The 17061-nt window shown below is 28.1% G+C and overlaps 1 protein-coding gene across 1 annotated transcript; it reads right to left on the bottom strand.

The window, feature by feature from the left end:
- Positions 1-7573: 7573 nt before the first annotated feature.
- LOC111639297 (DNA damage-inducible protein 1-like) lies at positions 7574-11365 on the bottom strand. The gene is made up of 3 exons (XM_023385145.1): positions 11336-11365; positions 9683-9890; positions 7574-7918 (listed from the first exon to the last, which is right to left on the bottom strand). Exons 1-3 carry the CDS (start codon positions 11363-11365, stop codon positions 7686-7688), a joined length of 471 nt encoding a protein of 156 aa, XP_023240913.1. The 3' UTR covers positions 7574-7685.
- Between the last annotated feature and the right edge of the window lie 5696 nt (positions 11366-17061).

Genomic DNA, 17061 nt, shown 5'->3' with positions numbered 1-17061 from the left:
TTTTTCTTTAATTAAGACTTGAGAAATGTATCTTAAAAATATTTAAATATTTAAGAAATATAAAGACATGGAAAGATATTTAAGCTAAATTGAAGAATAAAAATTCGTTATAAAAATATTAAATATTTGTTAAATTAGTTACTCATAAAAACACTTATAATTTCCTTAAAGCATAGTTCGTATATAAAGAAAAAATTTCAAAATAATTTTATTACTTTTAACTGCTACTAAAAATATCATCAGAGTGTTACATTATTGCAAAACTACAGTTACATCGATAATTAAGATAATCAAGTGCTTTATTAATAATGCAACTGAGTTCGGATATCATTACAGGAGATAATTGTAACCAGGCATCTAGAAATTAATTATAAGAATAAGAAAAATACTTCCGGTAATTTCTGCAATAATGACATTTCATGCCACTCCTTAGAATCATAAGAAAAAAATAACAGAGAAATAAAAAAAGGGGAGGGGGAATCAAAAGAGAAAAATACTAAAGAGGTCAGGCAACATAACCTTATCTGGTATTATTGTTATTATCCTGATTGTTTAACTGTTTCTCTATTAAACGAGGTGGTTCTTTAGGGAGCTTACCACTTATCGTTAACAATTTTTTAAACTAAATTTCATTACAGCAAGGTTAAAGTTTTCAACCGTGAAAAATAATAAGTCATTTTTTTTTATTATCTATCTCCCGAATCCAAAAACAATAAAACTTCTTTTGAAAAAAAAATATAATTAAATTACCTTAAATTTAACTTTGAATTTATCAATCACTAATTTTTTGAAGCGTAAATTTAATTTAGTTTTTTCTACTTTTTTTTAAATTCTTCTTCTTCTTCTTCTTTTTTCTTTTTTGATTATCTTTTAATCTTAGATGATTCGATTGTTCTTAAGATAGGATGATCTCTTCTAACGATGATCTTCATATTTTTAAGATAATTTAAATCGTTGTAGAAATGGGGAAGAATCTTATGAATAATTAATAGGATAAAGGCGAGATTATCATTTAATTTATCTTTCAATCAATAAAAGAGAACCTCTGAAATTGAAATATTGTTTAATTTTAAAGTAAAATTCTCCATCAATTAAAAATTGGAGATTTAAAATCATCATCATATTAAAATTTACATAATGAATTTCTAATATAGCTAATTGTTGATTTATTGTATATTTTATGCATGCTTTATACTATCAGTACTGAATTGTATCAGAGTTTATACCTGAATGATATGTGTTCTTTTCAACTGGAGAATGAGATTAAATAATTTGGCTGTCATTAACTATTAAAAAAACAAGAAGACCCTTATGGAAAAATATCTGAATTTTCTCAATTTAAGTATATATGAAGAGCAAACTTATAATGCTGCAAATACGATAAATTAATTTTCAATAGTACAAATTTATCACCTTGGCAACATATGCGCACAAAGTTTATTGGTTAACTGTTAATTAATACCTTATTTCCTTTAATATAAGGCTTCATTGTCTTAGCATAACTAAGAGAATATATTTATAAAATCATTTAGTTGTAATTTAGTGTGTTAATATATACTGTATTTGCATTATTAGATATTCAAAAAGTCTCTCTGAATTGCAATACTTTTTGAATAAACTCAGAGGGTAACTGTTAGCCATGAAGAATTCTTAAAGATAATTATCACTTAAATGTTTTAACCATTAGAAAGAAAAATTCAAATTACAAAATGACAGTTGAATTAATTATAAATGAAGAAATAACACAGTTTTTTATTTTCTGTGATAAGAACAAAACTGATTGCTGACTTTGTGAACTATTTATAAGTATCTAGGATGATGACAAAAATAAGCCTAAACACCATGACAATGGCATTGTATTTTGCTTTCAGTCCAAATTTTGAAATTATAAAAAATCAGTCATAATTTAGTCCAAAATATAACCAAAGATAAGCATTAATTTAAGATTTAGGCTTAAGATTTTGATTTGTATTTGTATTAACATGTACATACTTAGGACGACAATTTCAATCTTGTATCACTTGCCAATTTTATTCAAATAATACCCATTCTTGAATAGTAACTGCATCTCATCCTTAAACTTGAAATAATAATCATGGCTACTATTAGAGGAAATTTAGGGAGGCAACTAAAATTAATTACTACTGTGAATTACAATAGGTAGGTAGGTACCATACTTATTTAAAGAACAAACTATAATAGAAAATATACCTAGTGTATGTTGTGGAATTTTTTTATTACTGATATGTTGAAGTATTATCATTACAAAGAAAGATATCAGTTGCCATTTCAAGTATAATTTATTATGAAAGTTTAATTTTCAAAATAAATATTTGATGTCTGTAAATAATAAAGTATTCAAATATGTGTGCAGAGAAAATATGCAGCTTAAATAGCCATGACTATTATTTGAATAAAACAGATCATAATGTAAATTAATTATTTGGTAAGTTTGTTTTAGATTTGATATGTTGAGGAATATATAAAAACTTTTCTTTATACAAAGAAACCATTGAAAGATAAGCTTTAGTTTATTGATAGCTAGTTTAAAAAACTATTAGAAAATAAATTTTTTATTAATTGGGCTGCAAATTGAAAAAATTTTACACACAAATTCCCACTGTCATTCGTCTGCCAGCCTGTCTTTCCTTAATCTCGAGAACAGTGTTAGATAGATGAAAGACGAGACCAGATATGGAAACCATAGGGGCAGGAGGTTCCAATTAACTGTATGAGCTTCCGATGCAAACCAGAAGTCACATTATTTCAATTCAAAACTTTTCTCCTAAAAGGAGTTAGATAGATAACCGGCACGACTCCATTGCTAATGGAAAAGTACAAGATACAGGGTAAAACACTACAGTATTAATTTGAGGTGGAGAGCATATTTTAAAAATAAACAAACTAAAAATATGATTAAAAATTGCAGTCTGGCATTGTGACATCATAAATAATTGTTCATCATACATAAAATTTAGTAATTGTCATGAAATGCACCAACAATTGCCACGTGTATGAAACCAATTTAATATTACAAGCATGTATAATAACTTTTAAAATAAAAAAGAAAAACAGTTTTGGCTGTAAATACAAATTAATAAAAAAAAATCTCAAAGTAATGCATAAATACAGTACATGATCCTTTTGTATTTTCTTTAATGTGATACATTGACTGGAAATGGTCCTTCTTTACATGTGAATTAAAATATCCTGTAGGATGATTATTTTTTTAATAATTCCATTATCTAAGGCAAAAATGGGCAACCTTTTTCTAAGTAAGGGATGTATTTCAAAACTTTTGAACTGACATGGGCCTCATACAAGAGAAAAAGGGGAGGGGGAAATGTCAGTAAATCACAATTATTTATTCATATATAATTATAAATTAGCATAGGTATACTTAATTTAGCTTCTGGAACTGATGTAAACGGAATATATCAGAAATATTTGGTTAAATATTAGTCACTGCTAGCTTTAAATTAGTTTTGATGTGTCTGTTAGTTGTTTTTTGTTTTAATTTTTATTAAATTCATTGTGGAAAAACTATTCACATATATAAGTTGTAGAAAATAACATTTGAATTTTTGCTGCATACTTCCTTAAGCTGGGAAATTGATATATTTATTCATATTTTATGCAAGCTGCAAAAAATATTACTGCGGGCTGCAGGTTGCCCATCCATGGTCTAAGAGATGGAACTATGAATTGATCTTGTTTCCTTCAAGGACATCACATGGCTGCATAGTTTGTATAGAATTCAGATATAAGACTATTAATATAATTTGTGTTTGCAACTAAAATCACTTAAGTACATTGTTAAATAGGATTTATCATCCAATTAAATAAGTAGTTTTAATAAATGCCACAAAAATCAAGCATTGCCATTAACAACAATTTATGAAGTGGCTGTCATATTTTCTAGTAATTTCTATTTATTAATACAATTAAAACATAAAATTTCATTTAAACTTTAGGTTAATGTAAATTCACAACTAATTTGTAATGCACAGTATCATTAATTTCACACAGAACCTTTCCTTAAAAGAGTTCTTCTAAAATACTGTACAAATTTGATCAACTTACCTTATTCTCAACTGTAATATTTCACCAGTTAATTGATATATCAAATAGATCTAATTTAAAAATAAAAATCTTATGGAAGAATTATTGCAAAAGAGCACATTAATTTAATCCTCTAACAGATGGTGCAGTTGGACAGTTTTCTCATTTAAATATTGTTTTAAAATGTTTAATTTTTAAGTGGTAATAACTGGTATAGAGTCTTATTGATGTAGTTACCCTACCATTATAAAACCACTGTAAATAAATTTAAATATTCTAATTTAGTTTCTTTTCGCAAACATAAAAATTATGATACTGTGCTTGGAAATAGTATAATGTGATATCATTAATTCCAGTATCACATTATTTTTGATTGTCTGCAGTAAAACTAATTATATATAAGTAATTTTTGTGTATAATTTCGAAATTAGTCATTTTTATCCTTTAAAGATGCAGTACAGTTTATTCAACTACTAATTTTATATTAGCTTAAGGGGAATTCAGATTGTTTAATTTCAAAATTTTGCATCTAGATTTATTAGATTATATTAAATAATTATCAAACACACTGATAAGGAAATATAAATTACAAAATGAATTTGAGTCAAATATATTATATGTATTTTGAAATAACAGTATTTTATATATTAATACACGCAGTTTCTTAAGCAAATCTTTAAAAAGAACAAGTGTATATCATAATTTCTATTGACAATAAATATTGCTGAAAATATCTGTTAGAAGTATTGACAGACAAATTTTTTTTTATAAATATATTAAATATAAAAAAACATTAAATCTTGTTATGTATACAATATATCCTCACTTTTATCATCAAATTGATTTTTAGAAAGACCCTGGTGAAGTTATTTAATTTTCCATAAACTCTGTCATAAATTGAAATTATGACATTTTTAACTATAAAATATACTAGTGTTTTTATTTTTGGTCCTCTCTATTTCTTATAGCTGTAATGGAAAATTTGTACCAGTTATAAAAATGGAAGGCTGTAAAATGATTAAGTAGAAGTCTACTATAATTCATCATCTAAAATACACTCACTGACATCCAGATTACATACTGATGCATCCAGATTACATACCTGTTTGCCAAGTTTTGTAGTAAGCAATTAGTGTAATCCAGTTGCATGCCAGATAATGACAAAATTAATAGCTTACTATCCTATGGAAAAGGCTCACAGAGGCTTAGTGTTCAAAATTTTCAGTACACCCGTTTAGAGATATTCAAATGACAAGCATGCCTGTACAACACCAAAACATTACACACAATGAAGTTTGAGAAAGGGCTAAGGAAAGCAGGATGGCTGTTTCATCCAGGCAATTTGACCTGACAGATGTTGGGACTGTGGATATGTCAGGGCACATATATATGATAGGTAAGCTCTGGACATGCCTACAGACCTGGACATCCTACTATCTCCTGGTGGTCACCAGGAGATATAATCATTGATTGCAAAACAAGCACAAACTGTAGCTGCAGAATCTTTGTCCGTAATCTCAACATAGGTAGAAGCCTTGCAACAGAACCCTCTCTTTTCCATATCATTAGCAGAGGAAAATTTACATGCACATGATCTCTACACATCCTGCCACTGGCAGCAACTTCATTGCAGTGGTATCGCAATAAAAAAGCACAGACTGCTATGAACTGACAGCATATCACCTTTAGTGACAAATTCCAATTCCATTTGGGAACAGACAATTACTGTGTTAGTTTGTGAAGTCTACCAATTGGCATTTCACCTGTCTTAATTGTTGAGGATCACACTATCTCCACTGCTGGGCATGCTAGTCTGGGAAGCCCTCTTGTATGACAGTAGGTCATTCTTAATAGTGATATAAGGAGGCACTGGCAGCATAGTAGTACAGTCAGGCAATAAAATGAGCATAGGATTTCCTTTCTTGACATGCCTACAAATGGCCATTTTTCATCAAGATAATGCTCAGCCACACACAGCTAAGGTTTCCCAGGAATGACTGACATGTTTCACACTTCCTTGGCCTGCCTGTCTCCAGATTTGTTACTAGCTTCAGCCATCTACAAATACAAAGGATCTAGAGTGGTAGTTTCAACAACTGCAAAAATTCTGTTGCAGGATAGCATATGGTACCTGTATGCCTCCATTCCTGGCCATATCATCATATGTATCCTGGCAAGAGGAGATACTTCAAGGTACTACAGATTCTTTTAAATTGTACTGTTATTCTGCAGGAAATTGTCCCTTTGCTACAATATTATAATCACTTATCATCATCATTACATTTGCATGCACTAATAAAGTTTCACTCCATTCCAACACCTTTTTTGTTTTGTAACTTTCTTGTCAATGAGTATATTTATTAATTTTGAAATTACCTTCTAAAATGAATGCATATGTAATTGAAAGTATAACAAAAATTAAAATCTATTTAAAAAACTTAGATTTTTTGATATTGCTGCACAAGGATTGAATAAATTATGTCATCAATGATACCATATTGTAATTTGATACTGATTGTAAGAGAAACATATTAACTTGTAAATCTTCTCTGCATTATTTTAAATCAAATAATCTTTTCAAAAGAGAAAATTAAATTACAGAGCAACATTAAAGAGATTTCAAGAAATCAAATATTGTTCAGAATGAAATGTTTTCAAGGTTCACCCTATCATCAGTGTTTTTCATATTCTAAAAATATAAAATTTTGTTACAGAAAAAGTGGAATTTTGTATTCCTTAGGCTCAAAGTTCTGTTGAGTATGAGAGGAAGATAAGTCCCAAAATGTTTTAGTTTCAAGGTGATGACGATGAGCTAAAATTCAATATGAAGTCATTTTGTACCATTGAAGATAATTGACAGTTTTAATTTTAGAAAAATACTTTAATGAAACAAACAAATTTTATTATAAATTTTATTTGTAAAAGATATAGACATAATCTTATCATCAGATCATATTTATCTTTGTAAAATTCTAAAATGTTTGAATGGAAATAGTTTCTTGAAAAATTTAGTTTCTAATTTTATATTCACAGCATTTATACTAATTATCCAAAATCAAATCAAGTAGAAAACTATTTCCATGCAAAAAATTTAAACTTAAAAAAATTAATTGTGACACTATGATTCCATGTTGATATAACCATAATGATCACATGAACACATGCATGCAAACTTCAAAATGATTTTAGTTTAGCATGTCTATTACCTAATTACAGCTTGATATAAGAAATTTTTATAATATAGTCTTTGTTTTTAGTTTGCAATTACCCTGCAATAAAAATTGTATTATGAAAAACAAAACATTCCCATAGAAATTTATATATAAAAAATCATCTTTGAGAATGTAATATAAAATAGTTTTGCAGTCGTAAGAGATAAATTGAGAATCAATGATAGTAAAAGTATACGAAGTAACATATGCAAACACGTATAAAAAAAGCACCCTTTTTACCTATGACTATTAAAATGATTTGTGTTTTAGAGATGCCTTTAAAATTTCCAAGCCTTACAGATAATGCAATGTGCCGACGATTTAGCAATAATACCGACTACAGAAAGTGTACGAGATTCGTGGTCACATTTCACATAGTCACTATTTCACAGGACTACAGTGCAACGAAAATCAAGGTAATTTTAACGATTTTGCAAATAGGGATGCCATCGCTTGCGTCGTGTCTCCGTTAAAGTTCCTCAATTCTTCTACGACCTGTTGTCGAGGAAAGCCGAGATTCACCAAACTTTGCACGTCATTATCCGTGAAGTTATCGGCCGGCTGGGACCCAGGACAGGAAGAGCTAGTGGCTTTGTGCTCGAGAGAAATCCTTTGCGATTTTACGGTCGAAGGTGAAGGTGAAGCTAATAAAATTAAAAACAAAAAAACATAAAAAGCTAACTACATAAATTGTTAAAAATTATAATAAAAAAAAATTCTACATATAATTACATAGAATACACATTAAAAATTTACAGTTAGTAATATCTAATAAGGGATAAGAATTTGTTATTTTTCAAAACAGAAGAATTTAATTGAAAAACAAAAATAATTATAATAATAAATATTTTAGATTTACACAATATAATTAATGAAAATAAATAAGAAATATAATTGAAAAGAAACTATTTTATGAAAAAATGGAATAAAATTATATCAGTTGCATAAATTTTAAACCTTTTCATAGATTTCTTATACTGTACATTATTTATAAAATAAATATTAAGAAATATCATATTTCTTATATTGTAATCTTTGCAATTTATAAGTTAAATTAACTTGGTGATTATATGCAACTTTAGATTAATAAGATTAATGATTGAAATCAATAAGTTACTATAAATTTATAAACAACCCGTCTATTTAAAAAATGATAGCCAGATGCAATACTTGCTTAATATGAATATAAAGAAATTTAATACAAATTAAGTAATATGATTGACAACTTTGTCATATTTTAATGTATTAATACATATTAATGCTTTTATTATTACATTGGTCTTTATAGTGCTTTATATTTACAAATTTTGCAAAAAAATTATATGTAATTACTATTGCATAATAAAACCATTCTTTTAGCAGATAGAAAACATTCATAGTGGATTGTATGCAAAACAATAGTTATTTTTGAAGAACTGATGTAAGAAAGCACAAGAACATTCAGTACTTCATCTAGCATGTAAGGAAGCATTTCTGTAAGCAATATTAAACAATATTACATGTATTGCATCTAGTAAAAAATATCAATAAAATTATTAAAATAATGATTGTATATATATAATGCCTCAGAGAAAACATTTTAAAAAAATTCTTGAAGTTGATTATATAAAAATCTAATCAGTCAAATTCTTATTCTGTACAGAGACTTATCTCATACAAAAGAAAAGCAGCTTAAAATAATAGTTACTTTTCTGTTTTTTAACTATAGTTCACTGAAAGATTTTTTTCTTTAATCTGTTTTAGTAATTTTATCAATATTTCATTTTCTGTAACAGATAAAATACATGTCGCACTGTTTAATAATAATTATAGAAATCATATTTACACACACAAAGCTTAAATAAATTAAAATACATGATTTTATCATTATTATATATTTTACATATTAGAAAATTAAAGCTTTCAAACTGTAACAGAATGTTAAGTAAAAAGAGTTCATTGGCATGTGAATCATTCAGTTAACACTGAAAAAAAGTGAAATTTCAGTGATCTTTATCTATATGATCAGTGATAAATATCACAAAAATGATATGAAAAGTGCATATTTAAATTCTATTTGAAATCTACAAATTTATTTATAATGTTTAAAATTACTATCTTGATTATTTGTGTTTATGTGTATCAACTTGTTTATTACAATATTTTCTGAAAGCAAAAAAAATTTATTTCTTCAAGAAAAGTATGTACAGAAATTACAAAATAAAATATCACAGCATAATATACTGAGAGCAAAATAAATACATAAAGGATTTGATGGTGGGAAAGTGTAATGCTTGTGAATAATTATTTTCTTTTAGTAAATTTCATTTTCTTTGATTTTCCAGATTTTTCTGCACCAAAAAGAAATAGTTCTTCAATAACGATCAAGTTTTAAGAATGTCGTAATATTTACGAGACGTTACAATTACCATTTTGCACGTTGCCGTCTTCGGCAGACCTAGCCAGTGCCTCAGCTAACTGTCTGTCTTCTTGCTCTTGTAGAGAATTTGCTGGTACATTTAGAATTTGAGGAATTTGTAACCGTGCACATTCTGGTAGCTCATTTTCCGAGAGAAATGGTGTCTCTGTTCCAGTAGTGCCAATTACCAATTTATTCTTTTTTAGATCAATGGAACACTAGATAAAAAGAATTTTTTTAAATTAAATAAATGCTAAAGTATTATAAATACATTATTAACTTATATAGTGTATATTTAAAATATTTACAATGTATGACAAATTTCTCAAAAAGTGGAGGGTTTTTTGTTATATAATAAAAATTTTATAATAATAAAAGGTATTTTCAGAAAATTTGTACAGAAGGATGACCAGACAAATCTTTATTTTAAAGAATTTTAAATGATTATTATTCATTTAAATTAATATTAAGCTTAATATTGATTAGTTTAGATTACAAAATTTTTGTGTCTTTTTCAATTTTAGAAAGCTGAATTAACCTAAAAACAACCAAATGGCCATAGTGATAAAGTCTGGCACCTTTATTACTAATGGCAAGTTGGTCCCACTTTAGGGATCTGGAATAAGTCCAGATCAGAACCCCCAGGAATTTTCAGGAATGGTGCCACCTTAATAAATTGAACCATCCAGCATCTGTTTGAATCCATGACAAATGTGTAAACAAAGTCGGCTTACAATTGCAAAGTGCTTAAAAATAAAAATTAATCTTAAGAAAAGCAGGTGTATCAATATTGAGAGCTTCAATGATGCTGAAAATAATTAATACTATATTACAGAAGTGGGCAAGTAGATAATGCTTCTAGATCAGCATTTAAGGAGTCAAATATGGATAACAGCAGAATGTTATAATGTGGTAACACAGTCAGATGCCAATGCAGTTAAGCATCCTACTTCTCTGAGGATCAAAAATCAAATCTCGGTGAGTCAAAAATCCCCAGAAAATTTTAAGGATGGGTCTGACATAATCAGGGTACAGGGTCTACCCTAATATGTCACACCCTGTCAGTCAGCCATCCTATTGTAGGTTTGAAAAAAGTCCTATTAGTGTCTGCAGGGTTGAAAGAATAAAAAAAATCTAGCAATAAGTTGCTTAACCTTTCTGGCAACATTTAAAACTGTATGCGTTGTGCCATCTGTTATATTTTACTATTAAAAACATATTTTTAACTATTATAAAATGGCAAAAAGCTTAATTTTGAGAGTAGGATGGGTTTTATATAAAACTGTAAATGCTAATAACAAGTAAAATCATCATTAAGTTTAACCCTATTTCAGATATGACAAATGGCCCCTTTTTTTTTTCTCCTCACTGCCTCGACTTTTAACCACTAAAAGTTAATAGCATCAATCCCCAATACACAAACCTCCATGCAAAATTTCAGAAAATTTTCAACAAAAAGCACAGGAGTTATTAAGCTTCAAAACAGATGAATAAAATCATGGCAATGCTACATCTTGGTTGTCAGTCAGATTAACATTATTTACTATACAGAATGTTGACACATGATTATTCCTTATAAAATAATAGTTTTATCATTTTTGAAAGGCTATAATGATGCTATTGAGACTTTCAGAATCTCTGAATAGCCAGATGTATGACAAACCAGACTGCTGATATTCAAGAGCTTTCGCATGGCTTATGAAAGTCTTTGGCACATTATGGCCATCACTATTACAGTTAATAATAATTTTGTGTGTATCTGTATATATAATATAGTTAAATGATAAATCAAAAAATAAAATCTGTAAAACAATCTTACTGACAACAAAATGAAAGAACATTTCGATATTTATATTTAATGAAAAAATACTTAATGAATAAAATTTAAAAATACAGTTGAACCTGTCTATATCAAAATTTATTTTTTCCCTGCATTTTCAGCCTAAATTCAATATATTTTCCATGTTTATCTTAAATAATTTTCTTCCAAAATATCTGTATCTCAAATTATGGATTGAAGTGTCAATTACAAAATTCAAAGCTCGGCAACTACATTTTGAAAGCATAAATTGTTTTGTATTGTAAGAGATCTACAATACAATACATAGTTGCAATTTTCTACAATTGGTTAAAGGTTTGGTTCGTATCTTATTGGTTGAAGAAAGTCAAACATTTGACATCAGTCAGGCATCAAACTATTGACAAACTATTTCTGTTTAGATATATCAAAAATGTTTTACTTACTTATACCTAATATAGATATGTACTGTACTTGCTGTTGTATTAATAAAATACCATACCTCCAATCAAATCTATTACTGTTTACTGTGTAGGAACCCCTATATCTTGAAATCTGTCTGTCTATCTCAAAATGTTTTTTCCTCATTCCCAAGAAATTTGAGATAAATATATGTACACTGTTGAACTTGTCTAATAATTTATATTACTATTCATCATAAAATGAATTACCATATTTATGCATATGTAGACGGCATGTGTGTAATCCATACCCTAATTTTCAGAAAAGAAAAAAAAATTTGAAAAATTATTCAAGCCTCCATTTATTACATTGGTTGCAACAAGGCAAAATTGAAATACAGTCAACTTGCCTTAAAACAAATGCTGATAAACTGATTTCTCACATTAAAATGAATTTTGTCGTTGCCTTGGCAAGACACTATTGTCACAACATTAATTTTCATGTGATAAAGTGAACAAAAATTTCACCAGAATTTATTAAACAGAACTGTAAATTACCTTCACCAACCCCAAGAAATAACCCTATTCCAATTATGGTTGCTTGTTTATACTCTACTACTATTTCAAAATGATTAATAAAACATTTGTTCCAGTGATACTGTACCAAATGTTCCATTTTAAATAGAAGGAAATCTATTCTACTTAAAATGAAACATTTAGTACAATTAAGGAGTAAGGAGAAATATTACTAGAGGGAATTTTGGTATGAATTAAAGGAAACAGCTGGATATCATAACTCTTCCAAGACCGGTTATGGTCAGTTTGGTTTTAGCCAGGGCTGTGGAGTCGGAGTCGTAAAAAATCTGCCAACTCTGGATATGTGTGGGAGCATGATTTAGTACAACCAGTTAAGTTTAGTACAAACTTAATAACTCCTGAGTTAAACCATCCAACTCCAATTCAAAAACCACAGAAATTATTAAGCTTCAAACAGATGAACAAAATCATGCCCCACACATTCATTCTAACATCCATACATACAGGAAAAAAATCCCAAATCTTTTGCATATCTCAACATTTCAAGGTGTCCTGAGCCCAAAAATGTAAAAATTTTGGGTTTTTTTTTTGACCGATTGTTATATATAACAGGGAAAGTGTAGCAGTCAGGAAAGTAAAAATTATCAAATACATATTTATATATTGACTATGTCATTACTTAAAGGAATCTTTTAGCTTTGGAATAAAAAAGTTTCTACATTCTATCTTCATTAGAACTCTATTTATTGAAGCTTTTATTCTGAAGTCATGTGATAACATCAGAATTTCCAGGCCTATTTTGATAACAAGTCCATCCCTGGTCAGATTCAGTTGGTAGATTTTTAAACAACTCCACAGCCCTGATTTTAGCAAACTCAGGAACACTTTTACATAAATGTTCTATATTGATAATTGAAATTTCCAAGAGAATTTCAAGAACTGAAAAAGAAAGTGTGACATTGTGGTAATACAAGGAAAAACAACTGGTTTATTGCAATCTTTTAATGTGCTTTAAAAAAACAACTATTCTTAAAAATGTGTTTTAAAAGAACAGTTGTTCTTTTAAAACACATTTGAAATGGCCATATCACAAATGAAGGTGCAATTCTTCAGAAACAACACCTACCAGATAGGTGCCTGAAGAAAACATTATTGTGTCAAATGTGAAAGTGGATTGTGTCTTCATAGGTGTCAAAACATTTTGAAATAACATTAATATCTAAATGTGATGGATAGAAATGAAGATAATGCCATGCAGTGCAAATTATCTTCAAGCAATGACTACATTATCATCATCAAGGAATTTAATGACAATTACCAATAATTACTCATTACCAAAGGAACAGTTGTACTTCTTACACTTATATAACAACAAATTATTTTAAAATTATAACAATTTATTTATTTTGAGTATAGACAGCATGCCAATATTTGGTTAATATTTTCAAGGGGGACAAACATATATAATAATGCAAAAATATTTAATATGAATTAGCTCTCTTTTCATCATAGAGTTCATATAAAAAAAGGATCAAAAGAAAAGAGATCTCTTAAATTTATTATTATATTTTTGATTTGTTCACTCATATTTAATTGCAGGTTTTTATTTAAAATTTTGAATCTATTATTTCAATTAAAGTTATCATAACTGTATGTATATTACAGTAATCTTGTAGTTGTGCTCAACCACAAGATTACAGTATACTCCTATAACGCGGGTTCCTATAATAGAGATTCCTATAACATGGCGAAAAAATTGCGACAGTATTCGTATAAAGATGCTAAAAGGGACTCATAAAATGTCATCGCCGACTTGTGCCGCGACAGGATCGGTCGAATCTGGACCAATAGTAGACAAGCAGCCGAACTACTTACACGCTACAGAGAGTTTAGGCGAGTAAGTTGAGTTTACTATCGTCTGTATAGTATGTAAATTACGTACTGTAAGTCTAATACAGTACTGTAATTTTATACATTTCTTGTGAAAGAAACATTTCTTATTCAACAGCCATAAAAATTATTTATATTAATGTCTCCAAAGGTCAACGAATTTTTCGCAGAAAAATAACTTATCAGAAATCACGGCCGCCGTTTGGTGCGCTGCTCTGCAATGAAAACAAGCTTAAGCAATGGCGACGTCGAACGGTGCACACTTGGTAAGTAATCCTACAATTTTTTGTTTATAGCATAGTTTATACGGATTATTCCCAAAAAATTNAATTACTATCTTGATTATTTGTGTTTATGTATCAACTTGTTTATTACAATATTTTCTGAAAGCAAAAAAAATTTATTTCTTCAAGAAAAGTATGTACAGAAATTACAAAATAAAATATCACAGCATAATATACTGAGAGCAAAATAAATACATAAAGGATTTGATGGTGGGAAAGTGTAATGCTTGTGAATAATTATTTTCTTTTAGTAAATTTCATTTTCTTTGATTTTCCAGATTTTTCTGCACCAAAAAGAAATAGTTCTTCAATAACGATCAAGTTTTAAGAATGTCGTAATATTTACGAGACGTTACAATTACCATTTTGCACGTTGCCGTCTTCGGCAGACCTAGCCAGTGCCTCAGCTAACTGTCTGTCTTCTTGCTCTTGTAGAGAATTTGCTGGTACATTTAGAATTTGAGGAATTTGTAACCGTGCACATTCTGGTAGCTCATTTTCCGAGAGAAATGGTGTCTCTGTTCCAGTAGTGCCAATTACCAATTTATTCTTTTTTAGATCAATGGAACACTAGATAAAAAGAATTTTTTTAAATTAAATAAATGCTAAAGTATTATAAATACATTATTAACTTATATAGTGTATATTTAAAATATTTACAATGTATGACAAATTTCTCAAAAAGTGGAGGGTTTTTTGTTATATAATAAAAATTTTATAATAATAAAAGGTATTTTCAGAAAATTTGTACAGAAGGATGACCAGACAAATCTTTATTTTAAAGAATTTTAAATGATTATTATTCATTTAAATTAATATTAAGCTTAATATTGATTAGTTTAGATTACAAAATTTTTGTGTCTTTTTCAATTTTAGAAAGCTGAATTAACCTAAAAACAACCAAATGGCCATAGTGATAAAGTCTGGCACCTTTATTACTAATGGCAAGTTGGTCCCACTTTAGGGATCTGGAATAAGTCCAGATCAGAACCCCCAGGAATTTTCAGGAATGGTGCCACCTTAATAAATTGAACCATCCAGCATCTGTTTGAATCCATGACAAATGTGTAAACAAAGTCGGCTTACAATTGCAAAGTGCTTAAAAATAAAAATTAATCTTAAGAAAAGCAGGTGTATCAATATTGAGAGCTTCAATGATGCTGAAAATAATTAATACTATATTACAGAAGTGGGCAAGTAGATAATGCTTCTAGATCAGCATTTAAGGAGTCAAATATGGATAACAGCAGAATGTTATAATGTGGTAACACAGTCAGATGCCAATGCAGTTAAGCATCCTACTTCTCTGAGGATCAAAAATCAAATCTCGGTGAGTCAAAAATCCCCAGAAAATTTTAAGGATGGGTCTGACATAATCAGGGTACAGGGTCTACCCTAATATGTCACACCCTGTCAGTCAGCCATCCTATTGTAGGTTTGAAAAAAGTCCTATTAGTGTCTGCAGGGTTGAAAGAATAAAAAAAATCTAGCAATAAGTTGCTTAACCTTTCTGGCAACATTTAAAACTGTATGCGTTGTGCCATCTGTTATATTTTACTATTAAAAACATATTTGGTGATTATATGCAACTTTAGATTAATAAGATTAATGATTGAAATCAATAAGTTACTATAAATTTATAAACAACCCGTCTATTTAAAAAATGATAGCCAGATGCAATACTTGCTTAATATGAATATAAAGAAATTTAATACAAATTAAGTAATATGATTGACAACTTTGTCATATTTTAATGTATTAATACATATTAATGCTTTTATTATTACATTGGTCTTTATAGTGCTTTATATTTACAAATTTTGCAAAAAAATTATATGTAATTACTATTGCATAATAAAACCATTCTTTTAGCAGATAGAAAACATTCATAGTGGATTGTATGCAAAACAATAGTTATTTTTGAAGAACTGATGTAAGAAAGCACAAGAACATTCAGTACTTCATCTAGCATGTAAGGAAGCATTTCTGTAAGCAATATTAAACAATATTACATGTATTGCATCTAGTAAAAAATATCAATAAAATTANTGTTTAAGAAGTGACATTAAAGAATTTAAATAGGAGAAAAAAAATTTATATAATATTTTACTCTAGGCAAAAAATAAATTAGTTACTTTCATGTAAATTTTAATGGCATTTATGAATATTTCATTATAAGGTTTCAAAACTTTAAGTGAAAGATAATGTTTAAACACTAAAGCAATTTCTAGATTAATTAATTTTTCATTAACGAATTTTTAAGACTTAGAATGAAAAAGAAAAAAATTATTTCTATATTAGAAGATAACTAGATAATGGGTTTGGTATAAAGACGAGCATCATAAACATATCGCGGTGGAATTTATGCAAAATTTTAGAGCATAAATTATAGATAATAGATAATTAAACAGTTAACACGTAAATTAATAATACATAATTAATGAATATAATTAATAGTATAGAATAGATATAATTAATT

This window comes from Centruroides sculpturatus, unplaced genomic scaffold (genome assembly GCF_000671375.1).
Source record: "Centruroides sculpturatus isolate CEXI.00-Female unplaced genomic scaffold, Cexi_2.0 scaffold1359, whole genome shotgun sequence".
Lineage (NCBI taxonomy): Eukaryota > Metazoa > Arthropoda > Arachnida > Scorpiones > Buthidae > Centruroides > Centruroides sculpturatus.
The sequence above is the reverse complement of the archived record's forward strand: the minus strand, read 5'-3'. Positions and strand labels throughout refer to the sequence as shown.